We start from the raw sequence: 27,828 nt of genomic DNA on the forward strand, positions 1-27,828 counted from the left end.
TTGAAACAATCGTGCGAGTGTCCAAATTCGTGTTTTTTGGGGCCAAAACTCTCATGGCTTTCTCATACTGGAAAATTTACCTTTTCTTTTTTTATTTGTTTTTACATTCAGAATTGTACGGAAAAATCGACAGAAAACGCTAAATGCATTCAGTACTGTGGCACTTCCGCTCGACCAATTTTCTTTAAGTTTGAATTGTACTGTATTTAAAGGTAATGTGGCCGCAAATTACGCTTATGTTCACTACAGCAGGAATTCATATACAACTCTCTTAAGGGGTTTTCCGGGAAAGTGTTGCGTTATTTGAAACATTTTTTTTTCTAAAAATTGGCTGAGGGCAACTACAGGAGGTGCGGGGAGGCTTTTTCTTAAGTACCCTTTCCGTATAATGTACGGCCCTGAAAAGAAGGGTAAAGAGGCATGGGTTGTAAATTTCCGAGTTGGAAGAAAATTCCAAAAACTTAAGAAATAAGTGGCATATCTCAGTAACGTAGGTTCTTATTTTAAATAATGTTAGTATTAGTTAAATTTTTCAGTGAGAATGAATAACGGAAATTTGATACAATCGATTACTTAGGTTAAGAGAAGGCGACACTTTGAACTTAAAAGGCAAACTTTATTCTTTGTATTTCTTCTGGATTTGGCATGGATGTTCAGCGTTATTATTTGAAACGGGATCGGACGTAAGTGCGGCTAATCCTCTTCTTAAGTATCTACAGCGTCGCGATCTTGATAAATCTCATGCAAATTATATTTCGAAAACGCCTTTTTCGGGTGTTCGGCATAATTTTCTAAATCCGTGTTCTTGCGGTAAATTACACTTATAAAAGTTTAAACCTTGTCTTAAGAAATTTAGGTATATTACATTCTATAGAAAATTTGGATGTTTTTCACTAGTAAATGTTTTCGTGCTATTTTTGATGGTTTACTTTACCATTAGAATAAGGTCACTCATAACTTTAGACGGTAAGCTTAACACCAAACCTCACAGAACTGCCTTAAGAAGCATTTTTCAGGAAATTTTCTGAAAAAGTAAAATTTACAGTTCCTCAACGAGTATTTAAGTTTGAATACTAGGTTTTATAGGACAATTTGCCCAATATGTTTCTATTACGTTCCTTGGTAGCATCAAGTAGAAATATCGAATTTGTTTTTTACACTTTCCGTTTTCCAATTATTTTAATTTTCTGATTTTGAGTAATGCTGCCCACACACACCAATTTATAAGAAACATTTTTAGCATACAAAATCGATTTGTAGTGTGCTTTATCGATGTGTGATTGCAAACTAACAAGTTCGATATAATCTTATAAAAATATCTAGAGAAAATAAAAAAAAAAAACTTTGTCAATTCAATAATTTCAATTCAGAAAATTCAATTCGGAAGGACTGAGACACCGTATGAACACTCGTTCTCTTTATTATTTTTTTTACTTTAATCTTTAAGTCTACAGCAGTTGTAAATGATTGCTGAAGGAGTTAATATTCTAAAAATATGGAAACTGACTTTAGAGAAAAGATGATTAAAATTATCTTTAGTTTTAAAGGAATTAAAAAGTAATTAATGTCCGTTGTGAAGAAAGAAGAGATCGAGGAGAGAGTGGACTAATGAGGTCGGTCGGTAACTAGCTGCCCCCATCGCTTCACTCTGTAATTAGTGCCAGCAGCCTCTCCGCTGCATCTAACTGATCTAACGAGAGTATAATTCTCTTTTGCTGGACTTCCATCGATAATTTCAATCAGATCCTTGTTTTAAATCGGCCAGTAAGGAGAGCACATTTGGATCCGACCAAATCTGTGCGAAAATAAGGCTAGGAATTTATTGGACCCTTTCAGAAGAAATAGAATGTCCTACAGTACTTCTTGTTTGATAAAGTTGTACAAGCTCAGACAAATTTTTTGAAACGACTATTGTATTTTCAAGACAACGCCTCTAGGTGGGTAATAAGGCTTGACTTTGGTTAAAAGAATATTGAACTGCGAGGCAATTCAATTATCTCTATGGATGGAAAGAGGTTAACAAAAGTATTTTATTGTAAATTAAAACAGTTGTCTCCATATCTCCCTTCTAATAAATTCAACCGGCACTCCCAACTGAGCTAAGGTCTTCCCGGATTGATTGGTCTACTCCATCTAACTAAATGTAAACCAACTTCAGTTAATATGATAAAACTGCTTAAAGATTGAATATTTTCTTGGAGGGGGGGGGCTTGGCTTCAGCTCCTTATTTATTTATTTTAACTTTCTGAAAATTTAGATAGACAAATTTAAAATTTAATGCTTTTTAACAAAAATGAGAGATTGAAGAAAGTAAAAAGGAATCCCTAACTTCTTTGTGTTGAATATTCTCAAATCGACGACACTAAAGAAAGAGTAAGTTGCGATAGTATCCTAACAGAAGACCGCCGAAGACTGTTGACTCCAGCGCTAAGGATTGATAATGCCATTAATGAGTCGGAAGTGTCTTTGTCAGACACTTCGCCCAGGGTCCAACTCGCCATTCCATCGGCCAAAATAAAGTAATAGTCACTCATCTAAAAAGCCTGTATTGAATACTAAAAAATAGAAGCACATGGATGGGCGGAAGAAAGAGTTCCAGCTGGTTCCGGAACCCGGATGGAGGGAAAAGGAAGGCTAACTACTGCAAGGTGGCGTGAACAGCTCTATTTATGAAAAGGAATTTTTTCGTTATTCCCTCGCTCCCAAAAAAAAGAGTTGTAATTTTCTGTTTGTATTAATAACGTTCAAAACAAAATGGTAAACTACTCATCGCTTCAATTTGGATGAATTTTATCACTAAACAAATACAGATGGACGTTTACATTCAATGCATACAAACAAAATGCAATTTCTGTGCTGAATCTTGTTCTGAAGTTATCAGATCCCAGACCCTCTTTTAAAGTTACTTAGCAACGCTACAGCGTTTTGTAGCAATACCAAATTTACTTTAGTTCTATCGAATGAAAGTTTTATTCGTTATGGAACATGTATTCAATAAATTCCCTTTATAGCTAGTGTTGTCAGAATGAAACACACTGACGGTGAGTAGTCAAGTTCTTTTAACAAAGAAATTTGGCCCCTAAAAGGAGAATTTCCGGTGGTACTCAATAGCAAACATAACGCGCAGTAGTGCTGCTTGCCAATATTAGGCTTGATGGCCATTATCGTTAACTGTTTCTGTTTGAAGATAGAAAATATAGTTGATTTGCAAGCCCCGCAGAGACAAAATATTGTCTTAAATAAAACGAAGAAGAAAATTCTATTAGGGCTTAAAGTGAATGGAGGGGATAGGCGAACTAATGCGTCACTGGGGAGAAGTAGGCGGGATTAGGGTGGGCCGCCTCAATCTGTAGCAATTCCAGGAGCTAGCCGGCCTTAATCAGCAGTTATAGGTCCGCCTGGCAGTCTAACAGGCTCTCAGCAAAACTTTCTCAATTATTTATTCAACCCTTGACTGCCAGACTCTTGACTCCAATACAGCGGCAACTTTTCATATAGGGCACCGTGTATATCCAGCCCCTCAACAGCTCAGACAATATTCTTTTAAAATTAATCTTTAATTTCGGTCATACAATCTTCCTGAATTACCAGCTCTACGTCTTCAGTAATAGCATCACCATTACTTCCATACACCATTTGGTTTATCTTATCAACAATTGAAAATCAGTCAAATTTTTGTGATTGTGTTCCACTCGTAAAGTGGACTGCCTAAATTTCAGACTTGGTTTATTCGTAAAAAGCACTCTTCAAAACTATGTTTTGGACAGAGGTGTGTTTATATACAGGGTGTCCCAAGCTATATGGATAACGACTTTTTCTCGGAAACTAAGATAGCTAGAAAAAAAACTAAAAAATACGTGTTCCCTTAGTTTTTTGTTAGAAATCCAAATTTAATTTGTAATTTTTTTTCGGTGCTTCCAGAAGCGAGATACAGGCACCAGCTGCATTTTTCCAAATGAGGAGGTGCGGTTTTTATTTCAGAAATAGATTCCTCTATTTTTTTTAAGAAAAATTTACTGGAAGGTTTTTTTCTGTGAGCGATATTTTACAAGTTATGAATGAAAACATGATTCTTATAAGAAATTTCAAAATGATATTATAACGGTTTTTTGATTGAATAAGAAGAAAAGTACTATTTTATTATAAATTGTACTCCTCATTAATATTACAGATCATGCACGAAATGGCCTCCACCATTAGAGATGCATAGACATGCTCTTTCCTGCCAATTGTCCCTTACTGCCAAAGAAATAGATTCGAATTTAACCGAATTACAGGCATCTATTATTATTCTAGAGGAATCTATTTCTGAAATAAAAACCACACCTTCCCGTTTGAAAAAATGAAGTAAAAATAAGTAAGTAAAGTAATCGCCTATTTTTTCAGGCGGGGCTTAACGTCCAACTTCCAATTAGGTGTCGTGGACGGAGGCGACTAGCAAACATACTTTACTGTAAATTTCTTTTATAAACCATTAAATAAAATCCAAGGCCTATGACCGGGAATCGAACCCAGTACCACAATACATATTAGCTTTGCAGGTCTCGCCTCTAACCGCTCGGTTACCGTGGCGCCCAAAAAAATGAAGTTGGTGCCTGTATCTCGCTTCTGGAAGCACCGAAAAAATTTTACAAATTAAATTTGGATTTCTAACAAAAAACTAAGGGAACACGTATTTTTTAGTTTTTTTCTAGCTATCTTAGTTTCCGAAAAAAGTCGTTATCCATATAGCTTGGGACACCCTGTAGAGGCAAAATGTCAAAAAACTAAAACTTAAAATAGAAAACTAAAATCTAATAAAATCAATGTTTTCTTTTATCAAAAAGTAGGTTGTGGTTTCCCTTAATTGCCCGCCTCTTCATGGAGAGCTAGATTAGTTCTTAGGTGTTAGTTTGGTTCATTTATCATTCTTTTAGTTTTCTTAAATTTGAGGAAGACATCTACAAAATATGATCTTAAATACGGTCGTATCTTCAAGGCATTGGAAATGATGTCACAGCGAGTGGTGATTCCTGATTGTCGACTCCTGCCGTTCGTCCTGCAACTTACCTGAAGAACCTCGGTGAGTAGTTACGTTACATCACGTGGGAGTCCTCCTTAGTGGTCTCAAGAATTTAAGGCTCAATAGATCTATTTTGGTTGTAAAAACAGGCAAAAAGTCGTCAGAGGGTGGAATTCCGAAGCATGGCTGAAACACATCTGCGCTTCAGTCAAACTAATTAGAATTGCACGGAAACAAAAATAACAGCATTATTGCATAAAAATAAGCCCTTAAATTTTTACACGTGCATGTTTTATAATAAAGTGAAAACATATTGACGAGCCACCGAATGAAACATGGAATTTGGTGTGCTATGGGTGGAAAAAAGTTGCAGAGCACAGTGAAAAGGAGGGCTTTAATTAGCGAAATAAATCGAAACTAATGGAACCAACCATTGAGTGGGGCGACAAGCAGTACAGGTGCAATTTAAAAAAACACAAGCAGGCTGATGTTGACACCATTCATTTGCAAGCGGATCAAACCGTTCAGGCGATAGATGCAATCTTTTTGAACGTTAACGAATAAATCAGAGAGTAACTGCAGGGTAGCTGATCTTTATTTAATGCACATAGAAGAAGAATACAACGGGTTGAAGGATACACCCAGGGGAGAACAGTTGGGTGAGTCCCGGCGGCGATAAACCTAATTATGCGTCTCTGTCAACTGTGGGCATCCGACCCACATCTTCTACTCACTCTTTCTCCAGTTAAATCACTAATCGTCAACCGATTATTCTTAAATTCTCTCAAAGAAATGTCCACGATAATAAGAGGAATCGCTTCTCTTGCAGTACACTAAGGTCTAGACCAGCTGTACTCAACGAGGGTGGTATTGCCAATATCGGCCAATTGTAAACCATTGGTGGGAGATGATGAATTACTAGTTTTTTATGGGGCCTATTCTAAGCGGAGAGATTGCAAGACTAACTGCTCACATAGTTAAAGCCATATCACTTTTGTTCAAAATTTTGTTCTCTGCTGACTGACTTTAGAAGAGCTCCGCGTAAGTACTTTGCTCTTCTTCAAAAGTGAAAGTTTACTCTCTATAGCCGGTTTTATACCAAAATACTTTTTTTTATAAATATATACTTTTTTATTTTTACTTTGGTATATGTATACATATTTTTTGTTTGTTTGTTTGTTTTTTTAAATTTAAAGCGCATCAACATCTAGGGTTGTTGGCGCCCGGAGCTTTTTTCAGTTCACTGCCGGCCTTCAGACAGTGTTCTCTCGTTACAGACAACACTGTCCATCTCTCGGACAGTGAGATGTAAGAAGAGAAAATCTAAGGGCCAGCAGCTGGATTCGAACCCGGGATATCCGCGTGGGAATCCAATACGCTAACCGCATAGCTAATCCCCTCCCTAATTTAGCTATTAATCTCCTTTATTATTTATTAAATAAATATAACGCTGAGATTTGAAAACAATACATTTCTGCGTTAGAACACCCGCCTCAACCGCTATTCCGAGGATGAGTGTTCTGTGAATGCAGATCACAAGTATAACAGATTTGGTGAGTTGAGCAGACTTTTCTTTTGTCATATTTTTAAAGGAAACTTCCATTTCAAAGAGTTCGAAATAGTAGTTTTAATAAACATGTGAGTTGCGTATCCACTGAAAAAACGAGAGAAGGTTCAAATTACGCATTTTGCTTAGGCGCCACCAGTGACAATAATGTTTTTGCCAAAATCAGACAACTGGGAGCCCAAATTCGCAGAAAAGATTTTTCTTATATTTCTCGATTCAACCCTCATTAGTACGAATTTCAAGTTCCAAGAAAAAAGTTAAATAAAACGTAAATTTTAGTTGAAGTACTATGAGTGTTCACGCAGTTTTTTAAATAGTAAAATATATTGTTATCCTTGACAGCAGAAAACAATTTGACACTAATAAAGGCAAATCAGTTTTATTAGGAAGAAGGAAGTCCGATAGCCGGTTAAATTGGGTCATTTAGTGGTCATAAGAATAATTTAGTGAGTTAATTAGTTTGTTAGGTTGGCAGCAGTGAATTATTGTTAATTTTCAGCTTTTTAAAAATCCAGTTCCGCCCAAGTGGCAGTAAAATGATGTGATGGGTGATAGTAAAATAAAGGAGGAGGGTGATCGCGACAATAGCCTATTACGAAGGGAGCATGGGCATTTGGATTTAAATGTAAATAATTTCCTATTGGGCAGAAAGTAGTTGAAGCAAAGTTTATAATTCTCATATAAATTCAAATGATTGACTAGCTGAGGAGGGGCTGCATGATCAGGACATGATAGGGGTGCGCCATCTTGCCGCTGTCTTATCGCACACGGGCCTCCTCGGCAATATTGTCGGGGTAATAGCCACACAATGACTGTCTGGAAGTTGCTCCACCAACTTGGTCCCCCATAAATCACTCGCTCTATTACTCCTACCCTCACCCTTTAGCCTGCCTCCACCTCCTAAATCTTCCTCATTGCTTTAGTTTCCCCTCATTTTCTATATCTGGCTGATATCCTGTACAACAACAAGAATAACAATAGTTATAAACTACATATAATTCAACAGAACCTAGAACTGGACTAGTGATTACTTTGTTTGGTCGCGTCTTTACATCTTGCCGGAGCTAGGCAGTCTAGATAAGACTAACCGTCCACCAGATATCGTTAAAATGAACTCTCTAAAGATGCAATTAAGTAATTTGCAGAAATCTAGAAACGCCTGTGGTGGGTGCCTGCCGAGCTAGACGTTACCAATAAAAAACCCCAGTAAACTGTCTTTACTTTCTTTATAACAATTCTTCAAGTGAACATATACGCTTTCCTCATCCACAGTCCAAAACATATTTTGTAGTTTAATAATAAAAGGAAAGTGATTAGCACAGTGTTTAGCGTACTGGATTCCCACATGAATATCTTTGGTTCGAATCCAGCTGCCGGCTTCTTACAGCTCACTGTCCGGTGATGGATAGTGTTGTCTGTAACGAGAGAACAATGATTTAGGACTGGCAGGACCCTGAAAAAGGTCAGAGCGCCGATAACCTCAGATACTGACGCGCCTTATAGACCAAAACTATAATATCTTTAATAAAATTACATATTACACTATTCGAGGGTCGTTTGAAAAGTCCGTGCAAAGTCAGAGAGATAGCACTACTGGCGCGTATCGAGGTTATGTTTAGTTAGTAGCATCTCTTGGAAGAACGCACACCAAGTTTCAGCCAGATCGGTCTATTTCTTTGTGTTTGGCATTCGTTTGAATCGAGGAAGTCGAGTGATTTTCAAAAAATGGACGAAAAAGAATTTCGTGTGTTGATTAAACACTACTTTATGAAAGGCAAAACGCCTCAGGAGACTAAAGAGAAGCTTGATAAACATTATGGTGACTCTGCACGTTCGACTAGAACAGTTTATAAGTGGTTTCAAAATTTTCGGAGTGGCCATATGGGCACAAGTGACGCTGAACGTTCTGGACGCCCTGTTGAGGTTACTACTCCAGAAATCATTGATAAAATCCATGATATGGTGATGGATGACAGAAGAGTGAAGGTGCGTGAGATTGCTAGTGCTGTGGGCATCTCGAATGAACGGGTACATAATATTTTGCATCAACATTTGGACATGACAAAGCTATCCGCAAGATGGGCGCTTGACCAAAAACGAAATCGTGTGAAGTGTTGCAAGGACGGTTTGCAGCTGTTCCAGAAGAATCCGCAGGACTTTAAGCGTCGTTTCGTCACTGTGGATGAAACATGGATACATCACTACACTCCTGAGACCAAAGAACAATCTAAACAATGGGTTACCAAGGGGGAATCTGCGCCAAAAAAGGCGAAGACCGTTCCTTCGGCCGGAAAGATTATGGCGACTGTCTTTTGGGATTCGCAAGGAATAATCCTCATCGACTATCTGGAAAAGGGTAAAACTATTACAGGTGCATATTATTCATCGTTATTGGACCGTTTGAAAACCGAGCTGCAAGAAAAACGCCCATGATTGGCCCACTAAAAAGTCCTTTTCCATCACGACAACGCACCAGCTCACACCTCAGCAGTTGTGGTCGCAAAATTAATGGAAATAGGGTTTCAACTCGTTTCACATCCCCCCTATTCTCCACACTTGGCTTCCTCGGACTACTATTTGTTCCCCAGTATGAAGAAATGGCTGGCGGGAAAAAGATTTTATTCAAACGAGGAGGTGATTGCAGAAACGAATGGCTATTTTTCAGACTTGGACAAATCCTATTATTCGGAAGGGATCAACAAACTAGAGCAGCGTTGGACAAAGTGTATAAGCCTAAAAGGAGACTATGTTGAAAAATAAAAAAGGTTTACCCCAAAAAATTAAGTAGTTTTTATTTTTGCACGGACTTTTCAAACGACCCTCGTATGACCCCTTCCCACAACCCTTCTTAAAATATCCTAAAATTAATTTGGCTAGAAAAATTATTGGTTCACTTGTATCTACTTAGTCTATGTCTAATTAGAGGTACTCCTCCCTTACTTCCTCGCTGAAATCGATGAACACTGAGAAAAACGTTTCAAACCAAAGGAATGGGCCGAACATATCTGTACAACGCAAAATCTTATATTCTGACCCTGTTGTTTCCCGTAAGTTCTTTGTCAACTTCCAAAGTACTCACTATGCAACCTGTTTGTTAATTGTTCATTGAATGCTATTGTAATTGTAACTTACTCTTCAGTCAAGGGTTTAACGGTTAATGCCATATGTTCGTAGATATAATTTGCACACAAAAGTTGATTGGTTTAAGTTGAATTCGCAGTCTTAACCTCTAAGTACACAAAGATGATCTTCACAATGCTCTTCTCTTTGTCCTACCTCCCACCATTAAACCAGAGGGATAGAATTTACTCTTGTTTACCTTGAAGTACGATTTCTTGAACCTCATAAACGTTAAAACCCTCTGTTCTGTCTTTACATTTTCAACTGACGCCGGTACCTGAAAAATTCTTCACAATGAATGCTTCTAATGGCGATCATTACAAAATCTAATAAATAATAATAAATCTTAACTGACGTCAGCGAAAACTCAGGCTACTTAGAAATCTATTTCGCCTAGTCTGACCCAATAATTCTCGCAGTAGACTTTTCTAATTTCTAAACTACATTTCGGGTTAAATTCAAGTCCAGTCCTAACAAATGGTACTATGATGTTTAACTAGGAACATACAGTATTCTGAAGCGCCACTTTAGTGAAATTTAATTTCCCTTCCCACAAAACCATTCCAAAAAAATATTGGAAAAATCTTTTATAAACAAATTACTATCAGGGTGCTTGGAATACGAAGTTTAAAGGGGAAAAAAACTGTTTTCGTGAGTTTACCGAAAATTGATTTTTTAAAGTAGCACTTCAGATTAATTGATTTTTACCTAAATTTTATTGCCAGTTTCTCTCGTTGTAATACATAAATCAAAAGTAAAATTTCATCTTTACGCAATTTTTGCTGATACATACATGAAAAAACTTGTAAATCTGGCGATTGCAATATGCCTCTTGTGAGGGGTTAGAGAAAGTAAATCATAAAGAGGAAGAAGAAGAAGGTACAGAAAAAAAACAAGTAAAATGTAAAAGCGCGGTTAAAAAAGTATAGACTTCCTGTATAGCGTGTAAAAATAGAGTGCAGACTAAAGTAGATATGTTTGTTGAATAAGAAGACAAATGGTTCCATCTTTTGAAAGCAACTTGACTCAAAGCTTCTTGTCAGTCGTTTCAATATGTCTAAACTGAAGAGGATAGACAATGCTCGCAACAAGCCAATCAAAGTACTATTATTGCAAGCGACTAACAACCCAATCTATCCATCTTATTATATTACACTGCTGTGCTAGCAGATCTAATAAAATTTTCGAAATTTAGATTTATTGAACGATAAATGTTGTTTTCTCCTGCTGTGAGCCTTTTTTTAATTAGATTTTACAAAAAATGTTTTTGCGAAAAGTGAATGTCCAAATATGGAAGATCTCCAGCCCCTCTCTCTTCGTGAAGAGAAGAACTCGAGAAACAACCCAAAACCCTACGAAAAATTATGTTAATAGTTATGCTGACTTTTGTTCAGCCTTAAGCTTACAAATCGAAACGCTTAATGGCGAAGCTCGCGACATTGGCATAAAAATAAGTTCTACAACAATCGCAGCTTAGAGAAGAAAAGCTAAACATCTCTGTCATGCACCTTATTTGTACTGTCTGATTCGGAAGCCAAGTACTATCAGTTTCAGTTTTCGTGTCTAATCAACTTCAACCGTCTTTGTGAATGAATCTTATTTACGTCCTAACCCACAACAATTGGCGACAAAAAATAAATAAGTTGGTGGCATCAGCAGAGCAAGAGGATCAAATTTCACCATCACATCACCAGCACCAGGAAGATCTGTAAAAATAGTACTAAAAGGCAAGGGCTCAGTTTCGAAACATTCAATGAATCCAGTGGAATATTCAACAATTAGGAGTACCTGCTAAGATCAGAATATTTTTAAAATACGGCAGGACATAAGAGCGCTGCTGCAGGAGTGCGAGCTAGATTTCAACCTTCAGAAATGTCAACTTTTCAATCCGAAAACTTCATAACGCCACCACACCATCAGCGCGAAAGTGATCAAGAAATCGCTAAACTAGGTCTGCGTCGCCTTTTAAAAGAGGAGCAACTGCGACAATTTGTTATTTATGTAATGTATTATTATAAGTTCATTCCAAAGGCATCCATTGTTATCCACCCTTTAAATAAGTTGTTACGAAACATTAAAAGTTGAGATAGTGTTCAGAATGTCAACATGCTTTCCTTTAAGAAAAATAATGATTTGTTAGACCAAGAAATAGGATTTGTCGGCAACTCTTAGAACATTTATACGGCCGGAAATTATCCTGGTAGTTGACCAAAAATCCAAGATGATTCTACATTACCGGTAAAGAAACTATCCCCTCCAGCAGCTAGAAGAATATTATAGAAAGGCCACACCGGTTCCAATTACACAATTATTTACAAGTAACAAGACTTGCAATGCCGATTATTTGTAAAGTATCAGTTCTTAACGTAAAGTAAGTACAGTTGCAGAAGGCAATCTATAGAAAAGCTCTTCCGACAGAAGAACGACGGAACGAACAGCGGCGAAAACCGAGAATGAACCAGAACGTACAAATATTTCTCTGTAAAAAACTCATAGAAGAGGATATTTATGATACAGAACTATCAATAAAAGATAATTTTACTTCCAGACGAAATCGAAAGAAAATTCTCTACTTTCTTCAGCAAATTGTTCTCCATGAAGCACACAAAATGCAAGTGTGTGCAGTGGAAATTAAAGCGTTGGGCATTGTTACGATTCCTTCAAACGCCCCAATTCAGAATATTGTATGATGCTGTGTTTTATATGTTATGAGTAAAAATAATCACTGGGAAACGGCAATTTTGTTGTCTTAAATCTGTGACTTGTTTTCAACTAACTTTTGGCCTCTGAATCCAAAAATAACATCAGTTTTCGTCGATCTAGTCAACATTTTAAGCTACAGGACACCCTCAAAAGGCATAAAAATTGTGTATAAAAGAAAAATAAAGTAAAATCTTACTAAATATTCCGTTCACAAAGAATCATTTTATTCATACGAAGGCTATAATAGTTACTGCAAGATAAATTGTGATCATACAAATAGTTATTTTTTTATCTAACGGTAATTGTTAAGGTAAAAATTTTTGCTTATAGCTTTTTCTGGAGTATTTAATCTTTGGACATTGATGCTCCAACAATAGTCAGCCATCATTTGTACATTCCATCTACCAAGACCAAAAAGGCCTCCAAGCCCTTCAAATCTTGGTGGAATCTCTCCCCTGCTCATCACTGTCTGCTCCAAGATTTTCCGGGAAGTTAGCTAGTTGGCTATGTAAAAAATGCAATTTGATGCTCATGTTCCAATCTAGCAGTTTGAAGCTCTCCAAGAGTTGCTAGACAATTTCGGCGTTATTCTGTGCTCGTGTATTTCCAAATTTCTTCATCGTTGGGATCACTTTGATCTTCACCAGACTCGTATTCCCGTATTTCCAAAGAGGGTAATTTATTGGCCCTGGGATTTCGACTGCATGAGGCACACTCTAGTTTACATTTGTTTTTCTTGTTTTATCCTGACGTTTTCACTGTAAACAAGTAACAATCACTTGAATGATCTCTGGGCTCTCGCCAAATCAGAGGTATAGCAAATGGAAGTTTATCACGTGTTCCCTTGGTTCACATTCGAAAACTCTCAACACACTTTGTGAAGAGCCCACGACTTATCTTGATCACCAATTTTCACTTTAAAATAGGCAAAATAGGCTTGCCTGTCAAATTTACGGATGTTTGTTCTTTGACTAGGAATAGTAAAACTGCCACATATATAACAAAACGAATCGGGGCTGTTTACGTCGTAAGCACTTACGACGTGAACTAGCAGAAGAAGACACAAGGAAAAGTTTCAGTTCGTATGTTAATATTCACTAAACACCTTGTATATAAGCAAGAACTCCACGTCGGAATACGAGCATTATTTCAGGGCGACACATAACGTCTCACTACAGTATATCAGGCGTATCTGAACAAGTCCAGACAAGTATTATCTCTATTTTCCTGTGCGTCATTCACCCGGCGTCCATCGGAGAAGGTTTGAGTCAGCCAATAGGAGAGCAATAGTACTTCCTATGTTACATGCTTGATTCCACGGAGAGTGGTTACATTCTCATAAGGTGTAGAGAAAAAAGTAACTACAGTTTTGAAACCAGCATGCCTAATTAACTATAAAAAAGCTCAAAAATCAAACTCAACAGAAATTATGTTACAGATTGTTCACAAGTAATGACGTTGACCTAATGAACTTTAAACTCATGTTTAGAGAAAATTTAATTACGATATTTGAGTAACAAAACAATGAAAATTCGGACAATAAATGAAAAGAAAAAATCTGAACTATCAAATTTAATTTATTTATATTTCATGTCTACAAGTGGTAGCAGTGCAGACTGACTGTACACAAATCTACTCTTTAATTTTAACAATAAAAGAAAATTGAAAATGACACTAAACGATACTTAACATCAACAAAAAAGTAGAGTAAGCGTATTGATTAATAATATAATATGATTCAGGAACTGTGAATAATAGAGCATATCCAATATTAGGTTAAGTGTACACACAAGATTTTTTTTTGCTTTTATCCGAAAAATAAGTTTCAACAATTTTATTTAGATTTCGTTAACTTATTTTCTCCACTAATAACATACTTGTTTGTCTATGTTTCATTCAGTTTGACTACAAAAATTAACTTATTGAATCAGCCAAAAATAAATGAAATATTAAGAGAAATGTAACCTTGACCAGAGACAACTGTTATATTAGCTACCTTGGTGAAGTGGCAAATAATGTTTTCTTTGTTTATTGATTTACAATTTCAAACATTACTTTGCGGAAAAAAATCAAGAGGCTGCAATGAGGCATTGCTCAGACTTACTATCTAGTTCAAACGATGCCCATCAGGTGTCAGCATTAACAAGTCAGCAATATTGTTTGAACTTTGCATAATTTCAACGTTCTATATATTTGTAAAATTCTGGATGTTGTAAATGAATCTATCATTTTTAATATTAGATTCGTTATATATTAAATAGTTACTTGTAAAGTAGTGATTGGAAAAGTGTTGGCCATGTGGCAGGCTTGCTTAGTTAGGCAGTTTTTGCTGAAATTTTAATTATTGATAAAAGTGTAGTATTGCTGCTCGGTGGCTTTCCTTGATGAATAGCATGCCTTCGAATGAGTTTGGCACACTGCCTCCTGAGGAAGCTTTAGGAGTATTTTAGCAGCCACGTTTTATTTAATCATAAAATCTTTCATGTTCGAAAGGACTTCCGAGTACAAATAAGATCTTCCTTCTCCCCGGTTAAGCAGAGCAGTTCCTCAGAATACCATTCTGAGTCATATTTTTTATACGATTTACACTTCGGCCATAACAGCTGACCCTAATACTAAATTTCTCCCATACGCAGATGAAATCGTCATACTCCTACATATGTGATAATCATGATCCTATAACAGCTCACAGAAATCTGCAAGCTCACTTCTCTGTATTATAACAGTGGTTCAAGAAAGGTGTTACTAAGCTTAATGAAAGTAAGTCTCAAAACATCATCTTCACTTTCAGTCACATTACACTTTCTCTAGGCTTCTATAACCTAACACCTGTACCAATAGTTATTTGAAAAACTAATACGCGACAACAGACGCATCTTACAAAACTCAAATACCTTCCGACTAATTTGGACTGAGATTATATTACTCAACAGTTACAACTTGTAACAGATAGTGTCACATAAATAGTTCCATAACTGATCAGAATAATACTCAACAACTCAACTTGTCCTTTAATATTCCTTTAATGAGAAATTTATGGCTAACTCCTAAATTGAAATATCGAAAACAGGATAGGTAAAACAAAAATTATACATTTCTTCTACAATGTTTTTGCCGAATAAACTCTAGATAGAATCAATTTACAAGTTTTATCAGTGAACACAGAAAATTGAGAAAATATATAATATTCACACAAAGTTTTATACAGAAAAGGAAGCGATTTAAATAAAGTTCAATTTAAAGTTCTGATAAACTTTTTACATATAAGGATTCAGTAAATAATTTACATAAAACGGTCGCCCCTTTATATTCAGACGGTATTTAAAATATGATTGTTTAGAAAGATTATTTATTCAGGTAATTTACATTTCTTTTCTTTTTTTTTGTAACTTGGCCACTAGAAAAAATCTTGTGTAGACACTCTAGCTTATGAATATTTCTCAATATCCGAACATTTCAGTAAAATTTAAGCCATATATATTACACTTACATAAATGTAACCTCACAAGGGGAAGATCCTAGCTAACCCCCTCCCTGCATCTATCCTACAACCCCCTACTAATCTACAACGAATTTTTCTAAAAAAATGACAAAAGTAAAAGTTCTGTATGTACGTAAATACAAAAAGCGTAGAAGCTATTTTCGAGAAATTAAACAATCCATTTAATATTAGGTTAGTTTCTTTAAGTGGAGGAATTTTCTTCAACCTCGTTTTTAGCCATTCATTTAATACCCCTAAACTCTTACATAACATAATAGATTAGACCGTACATTACAGGAAAATGCACTTCAACTTTGATTTTCTAAATTTTTCAAATCCTTATTGAATCTTTTCCCAGAAGTACTGTTAACCAAATTTGCTGGGCAAAAAGTTTCAAATAAAAACTCTAGAGATCAAAATACTGAAAAATCTATTCGTTAAGTGACACAGTAACTCGATTTTCAGCAAATTGGAGGCAGAAAATCTCGATCTTTTCTTTGATTTTCATTTAAAATTATTCAAGATATCCACTCGAAATTGGAATAGATTTAGATAGTCTTGAGAAAAGCACAATTATTTTTCAAAACATAATTTCGGAAAACAAGTTTCTCCTATTAGAATAGTTTATTAGAAGTAGAACTGGGTAATTCAAATAAAAGTTGTATAAACAATTTAACATGAGAAGCAATATGTATAAACAATTTCTATTCCCTTGTCCTGTTTACAATAACATAAGAAAACAATACATTGACAAATATTATAATAATCTAAGTTATAGCATAGAAGACCTTCTTTTAATAAATTCAGTAAATAAGTTAAGTGATTTATTTTATTATGTAATCAACTGTTTAAAACTTCGTTCATTTGTGATTGACGAGTGATTATGTTTATGATTAAATTCATAAATTTATATATATAATCAAATTGTATATATAAACAGGAACTGCATTTTTGTCATAATTTGTTTTTTATTTTGTTTTTTTGACGGATATATTTTCTTTTTTCTTGTTTTTCTTATGGAGACTTTTTCTTTTTATGCTATTTTTATTGAATTGATCACTTATTTAAAAAAAAACAACAAAAAACTCATTTTTAGAAGATGAAATCTTTGAACATTAAATATATTATTATTATTATTAACATGAGAAACAAGGTACTCAACTGCCATCATAATGGAATACAGGTTTTTAAATAGAACCATCTTTGAAAGATATGTTAATTGTTACCTTTAACTCCCAACAGTATAGCTGGTAGCAATAAAAAAAAAAATAATAATAATAATAATAATAATAGTAAATCTATTAAACTATCCCCACGGAGTTAAGTTTTTTACTGACTTAATTTAGCTAAAACTGTCCCTTGTGCGAAATATCCTTTAGAAAGACCAACTTTCACAGCACACGAAAACCATCCAAATATTACACCTAAATAATCTATTTCTTTAATAATAATGGATCAATTTACTCATTTATTAATACATTTTTGTATTATTGAAATATCCTTGAAGCAAACAAAGAATGGTCTTTCTTCAAAAAAATAATAACTTTTAATTTATTATTAACCATTGATCTTTAACTTATTTAACGTTAAATAGTCAGATAAGGTGTTGTAATTTATTTAAATATCGCATATGAATCAGAAAGATGACTTGATTAGCAGCATAAGAAGAACCCACAATTGTTAGTGATTCTGTCTGTAATAAACATTGAGGTAAGTCGGAGGCTTATCATAAAGTAAAGAATATCAAAAATAATTTTTATTTTTTTTTATTTTTATAACACCTAACCTCTGCATTTTATTTCTTTACAGAGGACGTTTATAGATTTTATCTCTTGGATATGACGTTTTTTTAGCTGGCCAGCAGACAAGCTCTAATAATCCAAATCTACTTTGTGGGCGAATATAATCTAAAATAGAACCAACGAAGCATAAAAAGAAAACTCTAGCTAATAGTGAAAAGTCAGTGTGTCTACTTACTAAGTTTAAGGCAAATAGTTGTCCTTACTTTCATTCGAAGTAAAGTTTAAATGACAACGTTTTAAATGCCTTGATAACAGCTTGTTCTCTCGAAATGTTCTGGTACAAATGCTGCATACAAATGATGGAGTTAACGAATGAATCCTTTCGTGTTCTTCGAAATGGCATTTACGGACAAATTTTTTCCCACAATAGTCGCAAGTAAACCTAAATAAAAACAAAATTAATTTTCCATTCGTAATCCGCAGATAACAAAAAAAGCGTGAATAATTTACAAAGATTGGTGCTTTTAATATGGGAATGTGACTGAACAACTGTGAACAAAAGTTTTTATTCAAAAGCTCAAGCACTCAGGTATTTAGTAAACTACAGAAGATTTAAGTCTGACTGCGGGATGGAAAAGTTTCCTGTGTCGGGCTTTGGCGCTTAGGTAACAAAAGGAATATTAAGATCTGTTACCTGTATGTATAATATGGTTGGATAAGTAAAAAGGAGCGTTTACTTTGAGTTGAAGTATTTTAGATTGGAGGTTGAATTCTTTGGAGACTTATGCGTTTGGTTGAAGAACCCTTTGCTGAATTCCAAAAGCCAGGTGGATTTTAAACTAGTCTTTAGCAGTTAAGAAAGAGTTTAGATCTAAGTAGTCGAAAGCATCTATTTAGTTCTGTTCTTTTAAGGCTTTTGGGAGATTCTGAGTAGATAGTTACTAACAGTGCTTTATGTCTCCACAGATCAACTGATGGATTTTGTTTTGATTTTTTGAAATATTCAGCGTAATCTTGTCTTTATTAGTTTTAAACAGTATGAAATTTAATGTGTCCTCTAATATAGATGGAAATTTCTCCCAGTCCACTAACGGGGATATTTCATTCCAGAAGTGCTGTCTGTAATACAGAAAATAAATGGGATTAGCGCCTTACGCCACATTACTCTCAACATTAAAATAGCCATCGAGCTTATGTTGGCCATAGAACGCACTTCTCCTGGATAGTTTTCCTATAGTCTACATTGTTTGCAGTTTATTCAAATAATTTTAAATGGGAAGTACTTAAAATAGGAACATGAGAAATTTACTATGAAAAAGAGAATTAGAAATTTACCAATGACGCCGTTTTTATATCTAAAAATTTGGGGTCTGGAATCACTCCACCTTTTTTTTACTACAATTTCTGACATTTTATATATTAAATCTTTTCAAACATAAAATTTTGGAACAAATTTAATTTTTAACCAAATTTTAACACTCGAGATTACGCCGAATGGTACTTTGAGGAACCTAAATTCGCTACAAAATAGAACAATTTTAGAGAAAATCTCAACAAAGTGAAAAATCCTTTAAAGTGGTACTTCCGGATGAGATAACTCACAAATGGGTCTTCTGGTGGGACCAATCGTAATTTAATGTTCCAACTGTTAGCGATTCTTCTTTTCAACATACTTTCATCATTATCTTCATTAGACGCCACGGTAGATGAACGGTCAAAGGCTCAAAAAGCTAATATGTATTGTGGTACTGGGTTCGATTCCTGGTCTAGGCCTTGGAATTTATTTAATGGACAATAAAAGAAAATTATAGCAAAGTAAATTTGCTAGTCGCATGCGTCCACAACTAACTTATTAGTTGAACATAAAACTCGCCTGAAAAAATTGGCATTACTTCTACATAAATTTCTTTTCGGATTCAAGAGATCTTTAAATAAATATAACTAGTGAGAACTCAATTTAGAAAATTTGGGGTGATCATTATTTCCTTGCCTAGTATGGAAAAGTGAAACGTCCTAACATTAATGAATAACCAACACCAGCAGAGATTTTTAGTCCTGTAGTTTTCGGAAAAGAAAAGTGTAATAATTTCTTACTGGTATTTTCCTTTGTGCATATCATTATGATATTTTTTAGCAGTTTTGGTTGTAAAAGTTATACCACACTGAAGACAATTATAATCAACAGAGGTATGCAGTACCATATGATTCCGCAGGCCTTTCTCGGTTTTCAATCTTTTCTCACAAATTAAACAAGTTGTTGAAGTTTTACCATGTACTTTACTATGTTTTTCTAATGAATCTTTCCTATAATATCTTTTTCCACAATTTTCACAATTATAACAGGGGAGCTTAAACAGATCAAAATAAGCAAACATTCGATTACAAAAATTATTTATTTCATTATTTAAATAGCATACATGCTTTAATTTTCGGTATTGCACATTGTTAATTCTAATATCGCACAACTTAACTATTTATTATATGTAGAAATCACTGTGAACGAAAGACAACAACAAATAAATGTCTCAAAAAGGTTAATTTATACATTTCTTACTTCTGTATGACGTTTTATATGTAGAGCTAATTTTGATTTTTGAGTGAACGATTTTTGGCACACAGAACAGCTATGTCTGACAGCTGGTACAACAGAATGTCGCATCTTTATGTGTTGTAACAAGCTCCTACGTTCTCCAAAATTACATCCGCAAAAATTGCATAATAATCTGGAGAAGATAGAAAATAATTAGCCTCTTAGAACAAATTATTATTATTAATATTAGAACAAATAAATTCGCAATCAAATGCACGAAGTCTATGTCTGACGAAACCCAAATACGATTTTTGGTTTAACGAAGCTGCAATTATCTTCGTAACTACTAAATAAGATAATGCCTAAAGAATAAGTGTTATTCAGATACATTATGCAAGAGGAATTCTTGGTCAGCTAGCCTCTTTTTGGAAAACTGGACTTCCATTGTTTAATGATTTGAAATATAGATCCTCCAAGAATTATTAATCCTAGGTACTCCAATCCGCCAAAGGAAGTTTTCTGAACAACGCAGAAGTAAGGTGGCTTAGACGTTCAGTTTGTTTTAATAATGTTTGTGTTTCAAGCATTAAGTGAAATAAATTTTCGCTTCATCCAGTTACATACAATTTTATTCTTGATAATAAAAATTAAAATTTTTAAAATATTTTTAAAAATTTGATGCGTCCCTCGCTGAGAATAGATCTAAAGCAGCCTTTTTCAAACGGATTTCAGTTTGTGAATTCAGCTTTAGAGGATTAAATCAGTGCATAATGAAAAAGAAAAAATTTGGGGTTACAAATGTAGAGAAAGGGTATAGGGTATACAGAAGATATTTGACAACAGAAGCAAAGATAAAACTGTACAAAGAGTGTCGTAATCGCTACTGCAAGAGTCAAAATAGTTTTAAAAGCGAATTAGCAATGGGCAAAAAGTGAATTTTTGTTACTTGGTGATTAAAGAGCCATTGGGAACCTGATACGAGGAGAATGACCACACTTAAGATAGAAAGAGAGTGAGAGTGAGAGAGCAAGATAGCTGAGTTATCATGCAGCCAAACATGGTACAAAAATCCAAAAAATGTGGAAGGAGTAATTCTCGTTTGTTTCGATACGAGGAAGAAAATTCGCGAGTTAGGTTCACGAAAGAAATAAACCTGACCTTAGTAAGCTAATTTAAATATATGTATACATTTTGTCTGCATTAACTTGGAACGAAGCTGCTTATGTACAATATGAATGATACAATATGTATGTTTTTACTTACGAGGTCGTTTGAAAAGTCCGTGCAAAGTCAGAGAGATAGCACTACTGGCGCGTATCGAGGTTATGTTTAGTTAGTAGCATCTCTTGGGAGAACACACACCAAGTTTCAGCCAGATCGGTCTATTTCTTTGTGTTTGGCATTCGTTTGAATCGAGGAAGCCGAGTGATTTTCAAAAAATGGACGAAAAAGAATTTCGTGTGTTGATTAAACACTACTTTATGAAAGGCAAAACGCCTCAGGAGACTAAAGAGAAGCTTGATAAACATTATGGTGACTCTGCACCTTCGATTAGAACAGTTTATAAGTGGTTTCAAAATTTTCGGAGTGGCCATATGGGCACATGTGACGCTGAACGTTCTGGACGCCCTGTTGAGGTTACTACTCCAGAAATCATTGATAAAATCCATGATATGGTGATGGATGACAGAAGAGTGAAGGTGCGTGAGATTGCTAGTGCTGTGGGCATCTCGAATGAACGGGTACATAATATTTTGCATCAACATTTGGACATGACAAAGCTATCCGCAAGATGGGTGCCGCGATTGCTCACGCTTGACCAAAAACGAAATCGTGTGAAGTGTTGCAAGGAAGGTTTGCAGCTGTTCCAGAAGAATCCGCAGGACTTTAAGCGTCGTTTCGTCACTGTGGATGAAACATGGATACATCACTACACTCCTGAGACCAAAGAACAATCTAAACAATGGGTTACCAAGGGGGAATCTGCGCCAAAAAAGGCGAAGACCGTTCCTTCGGCCGGAAAGATTATGGCGACTGTCTTTTGGGATTCGCAAGGAATAATCCTCATCGACTATCTGGAAAAGGGTAAAACTATTACAGGTGCATATTATTCATCGTTATTGGACCGTTTGAAAACCGAGCTGCAAGAAAAACTTTTCCATCACGACAACGCACCAGCTCACACCTCAGCAGTTGTGGTCGCAAAATTAATGGAAATAGGGTTCCAACTCGTTTCACATCCCCCCTATTCACCAGACTTGGCTCCCTCGGATTACTATTTGTTCCCCAATATGAAGAAATGACTGGCGGGAAAAATATTTTATTCAAACGAGGAGGTGATTGCAGAAACGAATGGCTATTTTTCAGACTTGGACAAATCCTATTATTCGGAAGGGATCAACAAACTAGAGCAGCGTTGGACGAAGTGTATAAGCCTAAAAGGAGACTATGTTGAAAAATAAAAAAGGTTTACCCCCAAAAATTAAGTAGTTTTTATTTTTGCACGGACTTTTCAAACGACCCTCGTAAGTACAATGATATAAGAAAATGTCATTATTGCAAAAATAGAAAATTTGTGAATATTCAAGCCAGTTTTTTTTTGTTAATTATCCAATTTCAAAGATAAAGATTAAGATTTTGAACCGGAACGGGCCCCACGGCACCGCAGCCAAAAAATGCTTATTGCGCCCTCCCCCTTGAGGTAGTCTAAACCTCCTACTAAGAAAAGGTTGAGGACTTTTCCTACTAGTTCTTTCAGCGCTACTATCTCCTTTAGTTTCAAAGAGCCAAAGGTTTCATAGTGCAACCACTCGATAGCAACGCAATCGAACAAGTGAGAGGCCATTTCCTCTTCTTCCTGACGCAGTCTGCACAACGGTTGCTAGCTAATAAGCCCCACCTTGCACAGATGCTTTCTGAACCTACCATGCCTCGTGAAGAGTAATCTGATTCCTAACCAAGCTCAGAGTCTCTTTGGTTCTTTGTTTACACAGCCTTGCTGTGTTTAACCCCAGGGCACATCACCCAGTTCTTTTCATGCTCCCTCCAGATCCTGTCTCTGAGTGCAGCATGAACTGCAATCCTTGGTGGTTCCCAGGACAGGTCCCGGGCTAATGAAAGAGTTTAGCTCCGTTCCTAGCCAGTTAATCGGCTGTCTCATTCCCCTTGAACCCTACATGACCTGGCACCCATTCTAGCCGAACTTTATTGTGCCGAGCCAGTAATTCCTGGACCTTTTTACATTCCCAAACCAGGAAAGAGGTAGTTCTGAAGAAAGTAAGGGCCTTCAGTGCAGCTTGGTTCATGCGCAGGATTTCCTCAGTACAAGATTTAATCGCGAAGACTTCAGCCTGGAAGGTAATGGAGTATCTCCCGAGAGATCTTTTAAGGAGCATCTCAGGTTTAACCCCATAAACTCCAGTTCCAGTCCCACAAGCAATCTAGGAGGCATACTAAACACCCCTACCGGCCTCCCTTCTGGCACTGTTCTGTCCAGTTTATCCTCCATTCTGTCCTCGACCTGAGAAACACTCAGATCGAAATGGAACTCCAAAACTGTGCCTAGAACAGGTACTGCCCCTAGCCATGTCGATAACCGGCCCAGGGACGGCCTTATCTGTTATGCTTATATGGCCAATGGAAGTACTAGTGTACCTCCACTGCCTATTTCTTGCCAGTCTGTATCCTTGCCCTGCCTCCGCCTGTATATAACATACTGAAGCGGAGGCAACCCCAGCAGTACCTCCAGCGATTAGAGGCCTAAGTGTGAACTAAAGAAAAAATAAAAAAGGCCTAATAGATTAAGAGGCTGGCGGTAAAGAAGCATGTAAAATAAAATATGCAAATTAAATTCAAATATACTAATTTTGGCAGCGCTAATTTTCACAAAGTTAGCAGACAAGTTACAAAAAAGAGAGACTATTCATCCAACTGCAAAAAATAATTACAAGCTCCTTTTCAAAACAAGCAGATAATTTTATAACCAGTCAGAAGTCCGGAAATAATAATTTAAATTTCAGTAATGCAACCAGTTTTAGAATGAATTCAGACAATCTTAAGTGGTGAATAAAAAATGGAAAACTAATGAAAGCAAGATTGTGCGGAGAAATATTGATCCAAATCAAAGAGCGCTTACTTCTTGTTCATTAAAACAGAATGTAAATTGTCAACATGCTGGCAGGTTGGCTGTCCTTCACAGATTAACTTCTCGTAGCTAATTTTGTCATTTAAAGGTTTTTCATAATACAGTGAATTGTTAAAATTTTTGTCCAGTAGCTTGCTACTTGGGCACTTTTCTTCCTAAAAAATAAAATTTTAAAACTAAAGCAATATCAATACATTACTCAGTCTCATTTGGTAATTTAAAATAATCATTATGCTAAAGGACACTTAGATCAGAAGTTCCTAAATTTTTGGACCTACTGCCCCCTGGAAAATTCATTTTTATTTTTTCTGACGCCCAACAAAATTGAAAGCTTGTTACTTAACATTCTTCGGGCGATTTGAGTTACTGACTAATAACAATAAGTTTATAATAATAATAATAATAATAATATAGGGAAGGGATTAGCTATGAGGTTAGCATACTGGACTCCCACGCGAAGGACCCGGGTTCGAATCCAGCAGCTGACCCTTAGATTTTCTCTTCCTAGGAGCTTCTTACAGCTCACTGTCCGGTGATGGACAGTGTTGTCTGTAACCAGAGAACACTGTCCGGAGGCCGGCAGTGCACTGGAAAAAGCCCCGGGCGCTAATAACCTCAGCTGTTGATGCGCCAAAAAAAAAAAAAAAAAATAAATAAATAAAATAATAATAATAAATAAATAAATATATATATAGTACCAAATACAGTTGGGTAAAGCAACAACAATAAGTTATACGTATATTATTGCAAAAACAAGTGTTTTTGTTTCAAGTTGGTATAGATATATATATATAAACCCTTGTAAATATGTTCTTTAAGTTGCACAATAAAAATTAATAATTATAAATTATTTATATGCATGACATTTTTTCAGGAGTAAACACTTTCACGATTTTTTTCACTAAAATTCTCAAGGAACTAAACCACATATTTCTCAAACTCAGAAATCTTTAAAGGTGTTTACTTACTATTGCACTGAATAGAGGAAGGTGCACCACCACTCAATCCTTCAAAATTTCCTTAAAAAGAATTTTCGTAGCCAAATGACTAAAAGTATGAATTAAGTTCTCTACTTGGGAGCTACTGTTTACTTAATTTAATAATACTCACATTATTAACCATTTCTGAGGTAGATTTATGTGTTTCACAATGTTTATCTAGATCACCCTTGTTTGAAAATTGTTTTAAACACAACAGACAATGAAATTCTGGCACATTGTGACTTTTCCAATGAAAATTCAATTTATATCGAGATGGAAATTTTCTTGAACATTTTGTGCACGAATAATCATAATTACCTGCAAATTAAACAGAAAAGTAATCGCTTACTTTTTCGTACAGGCTTTATTTCCAACAACTAAAGTAGGAGTTGTGGACAGGAGATGGCAGCTCACACTTCACAATTATAATTTTAGCAAGTAGATAAAAAGCATGCAGGACTCGAACTGGAGATTTCTAGTCCCATCACACTAAACCTGTCCCATATGGGTCATAAATTTAAATAAACTTCTTAGCGCGAGATAAGATAGTGAAAATTTCATCGCCCATTACCTCCAAATGCATCTCTAAGGATGGTACTTGTATAAAAAACGGGATGAGACGACAACTAAAAAAAATGTCATGGTAATTTCATGATTCTGGAGAAATAAAAGTGACCTAAAGTTTAAAGAGTTTCGAGTAATGGAAAATATGGGATTTTTTAATAGTTCTTACCTGTGTGTGTAAGAACATGGATATCTCTGGTAACTTTTTGTGAAAAACATTTAGAGCATATTTTACAGGGAAAGGGTTTAAATCCTGCATGTGTTGCCATGTGAATCTTTAAAGAACTTTTACGAGCGAAAACTTTCTCACAAATAGCTGAAAAAAAATAAATAATTTTATTATTAAAACATCTCAAGTTTCAAACATGTTATTAAGTATTTAATAAATTTATAGATTCTAATTTATTTAATAGGTATATGAAATAAAATATCTACTTACAACATCTATGAGCTAATTCAAAATTTACACCATGGAATTTAGTTAAATGTCCTACTAAAGTTGCTCTGTGAGAAAATAACTTTCCACAATGTTCACAACAATAAGGCTTGTTTCCTTTTGCAAAATATATCAATAAGATTATTTGCTTGTAATTATTGGATTCGAAAATAATGACTTGTTAGTATGACATACCGGAATGAGATCTTAGATGAATTCTCAATGAGTTGCGGTTTGAAAAATCTTTGTTACAATGTGAGCAAGTAAATATTTCCTTTTTATCTTCCTGGGTTTTCTAAAATAGAAAGGAATAACTTGCGTTGTAAACAACAATTTTAACTATACTTTTAGGCAAGGAGTAGATTGTACTTCGATTGAAATGCATTCAAGTTTATAGCCCTGAAGGTGATTGAATGAACAAACGAAACGAGGGGAAAAAAGAATTTTCATTCTTTCCTAAACCTCCCTCTAGAACCAAAAATAATTCTGCTAAAAACAAGAAGTTGGTTTATAAGAATAAAAATTTGAATGCAATAATGCAGAACAATAAGTAGTTATTTCAATATGTAAAAATAAATGTGCGAATGCTCAACAGTCTTAAGAGCGATAAATTTAGAGGGACATACTTGTGTTTCATGAGAATATGGTTGCCATTAGTCTCGATTTATAAGGGAATGTTCCGTTTAATCTCTCTTTACCTGATGTTATGGCCTAAATATATTCATTTTATGTATGAGAATGGGGAGTAATTTTCTGCCGGTTTAATATTTTTTCGTTCCGAAGCCCGAATGAAACTAAAAGCTAATATTTAAAATAATAAGCAAGCTAATTTTTAAATAATAATTATGTATCATTAAATTTTTAACATTATTATTTAGGCGTTCGTGGGTGTTTCTTTTTTTAATTTAAGACACACATCTGAGTTCATTGGCATCTCCTAGCTACAATAATTATTTATAAAATAAAACATAAATTACCTCTCGTCCAACAATATCCTTTACTGACCAACTGTCTTCAGGTACGAATTTCTCTGGCCAACAATCATTAGGTCCAGAGAGTACTGACAGTTGATTGTTACTTTGTGAGTTTAAGACGTTACTACGCATGAAATCACAGTTTTTCAAATCTGATCCGTCACTCATGTTTGCATAGCTTTAAATGAAAACTGAGTAAAACGCTTATTGGTCCTCGTAATTCCTTCGTTAAACCTACTCGTTTATAACCTCTACTGCAAAAAGAAATATTAAAAAATTCAGCAACAATTAAATTTAATTCATGGCACTTAAATACAAAACTGTTTCACTTAATCATCACTTCATAAATAATAACTTAATAAAATCAAAAACACTAATAGGTTAACAAGATATGCTTTTAAATACTCAACCTCAAAAAATGTTAAACAATCTAATTTGGTACAAAATACTTCAGAAATATTTTTACGAATTGTAATTCAAACCGTTTAGCAAGAAATAATATCACTTTTAGTATAATTTTATCTTGGAAAACATTAAAATATATAGATGTTAAGGATCAAAAAGGTTTTGTCCTACAGTCTAGTA

General features: G+C 35.1%; 1 protein-coding gene across 8 annotated transcripts; it reads right to left on the reverse strand.

The window, feature by feature from the left end:
- Window positions 1-4,795: 4,795 nt before the first annotated feature.
- On the reverse strand, window positions 4,796-27,796 carry LOC141453723 (uncharacterized). Of its 8 annotated transcripts, none has more exons than XR_012458145.1 (12): window positions 27,654-27,796; window positions 27,247-27,497; window positions 26,465-26,564; window positions 26,273-26,386; window positions 26,003-26,149; window positions 25,400-25,587; window positions 24,281-24,444; window positions 20,170-20,338; window positions 19,710-19,963; window positions 17,851-18,057; window positions 9,702-9,966; window positions 4,796-5,188 (listed from the first exon to the last, which is right to left on the reverse strand). XR_012458145.1 is itself a non-coding variant. In XM_074127264.1 (12 exons), exons 2-11 carry the CDS (start codon window positions 27,409-27,411, stop codon window positions 17,677-17,679), a joined length of 1,584 nt encoding a protein of 527 aa, XP_073983365.1. In that variant the 5' UTR covers window positions 27,412-27,497; window positions 27,654-27,796; the 3' UTR covers window positions 13,952-17,566; window positions 17,660-17,676. The 8 variants fall into 8 exon arrangements, 6 of the variants coding, with proteins under 6 accessions (XP_073983369.1, XP_073983368.1, XP_073983365.1 ...); XR_012458146.1 differs by lacking the exons at window positions 4,796-5,188; window positions 9,702-9,966 and adding exons at window positions 13,952-17,566; window positions 17,660-17,761; XM_074127264.1 differs by lacking the exons at window positions 4,796-5,188; window positions 9,702-9,966 and adding exons at window positions 13,952-17,566; window positions 17,660-17,780 and having other exon boundaries at window positions 17,879-18,057.
- Between the last annotated feature and the right edge of the window lie 32 nt (window positions 27,797-27,828).

This window comes from Rhodnius prolixus, unplaced genomic scaffold (assembly GCF_049639745.1).
Source record: "Rhodnius prolixus isolate KJV_2025 unplaced genomic scaffold, Rpr scaffold_3, whole genome shotgun sequence".
NCBI classification, from domain to species: Eukaryota; Metazoa; Arthropoda; class Insecta; order Hemiptera; family Reduviidae; genus Rhodnius; species Rhodnius prolixus.

What these genes read in the sequence shown, in the direction of transcription:
- LOC141453723 (XM_074127264.1), bottom strand. Translation starts at nt 27,411, where the DNA reads ATGAGTGACGGATCAGATTTGAAAAACTGTGATTTCATGCGTAGTAAC. An exon ending in AGGATATTGTTGGACGAGAG is followed by an intron (nt 26,565 to 27,246) that starts GTAATTTATGTT and finishes TTTCTATTTTAG; the next exon opens with AAAACCCAGGAAGATAAAAA. An exon ending in TGAATTAGCTCATAGATGTT is followed by an intron (nt 26,150 to 26,272) that starts GTAAGTAGATAT and finishes ATTTTTTTTCAG; the next exon opens with CTATTTGTGAGAAAGTTTTC.